The following is a 283-nucleotide window of genomic DNA, read 5'->3' as shown; positions in this document are numbered from 1 at the left end:
TGGCATTCTCCAATTCCTGTTTCAACTGAATCACTTCCTTCCTCAAATGCTCGACTGTGCTATCAATGTTCCCATTACTCTTCAGCATGTCATTGTACTTTTGCTCTAGCTCGGTCTTCTGCGTGTCCAGTTCAAGGAACTTGGTCTTCAGGTTCTCCAAAGCTTTCTCTTTATCTTCCTTAGCTTGCCTGATGCGCGTACGGAGATCCCTAAGCGTGGCCTCCAGTCGATTAGTATCTTCCAGTGCTTGTTGCTCATGCTTCTTGCACTCCTCTCGAAGGTC

The 283-nt window shown here is 47.0% G+C and overlaps 1 protein-coding gene across 1 annotated transcript; it reads right to left on the bottom strand.

Annotated features, from left to right (window-relative positions):
* Positions 1 to 4: 4 nt before the first annotated feature.
* LOC108623362 (BRCA1-associated protein-like) lies at positions 5 to 277 on the bottom strand (the record flags this gene model as incomplete). The annotated part of the gene is made up of 1 exon (XM_018021816.1): positions 5 to 277. A coding segment is annotated over one exon (273 nt), but the record flags the coding sequence as incomplete, so codon positions are not given.
* Between the last annotated feature and the right edge of the window lie 6 nt (positions 278 to 283).

The sequence above is a fragment of the Ceratina calcarata genome, unplaced genomic scaffold, assembly GCF_001652005.2.
Source record: "Ceratina calcarata isolate Rehan_Ccalc_2016 unplaced genomic scaffold, ASM165200v1 scaffold26129, whole genome shotgun sequence".
Classification (NCBI taxonomy): Eukaryota; Metazoa; Arthropoda; class Insecta; order Hymenoptera; family Apidae; genus Ceratina; species Ceratina calcarata.
The sequence above is the reverse complement of the archived record's forward strand: the minus strand, read 5'-3'. Positions and strand labels throughout refer to the sequence as shown.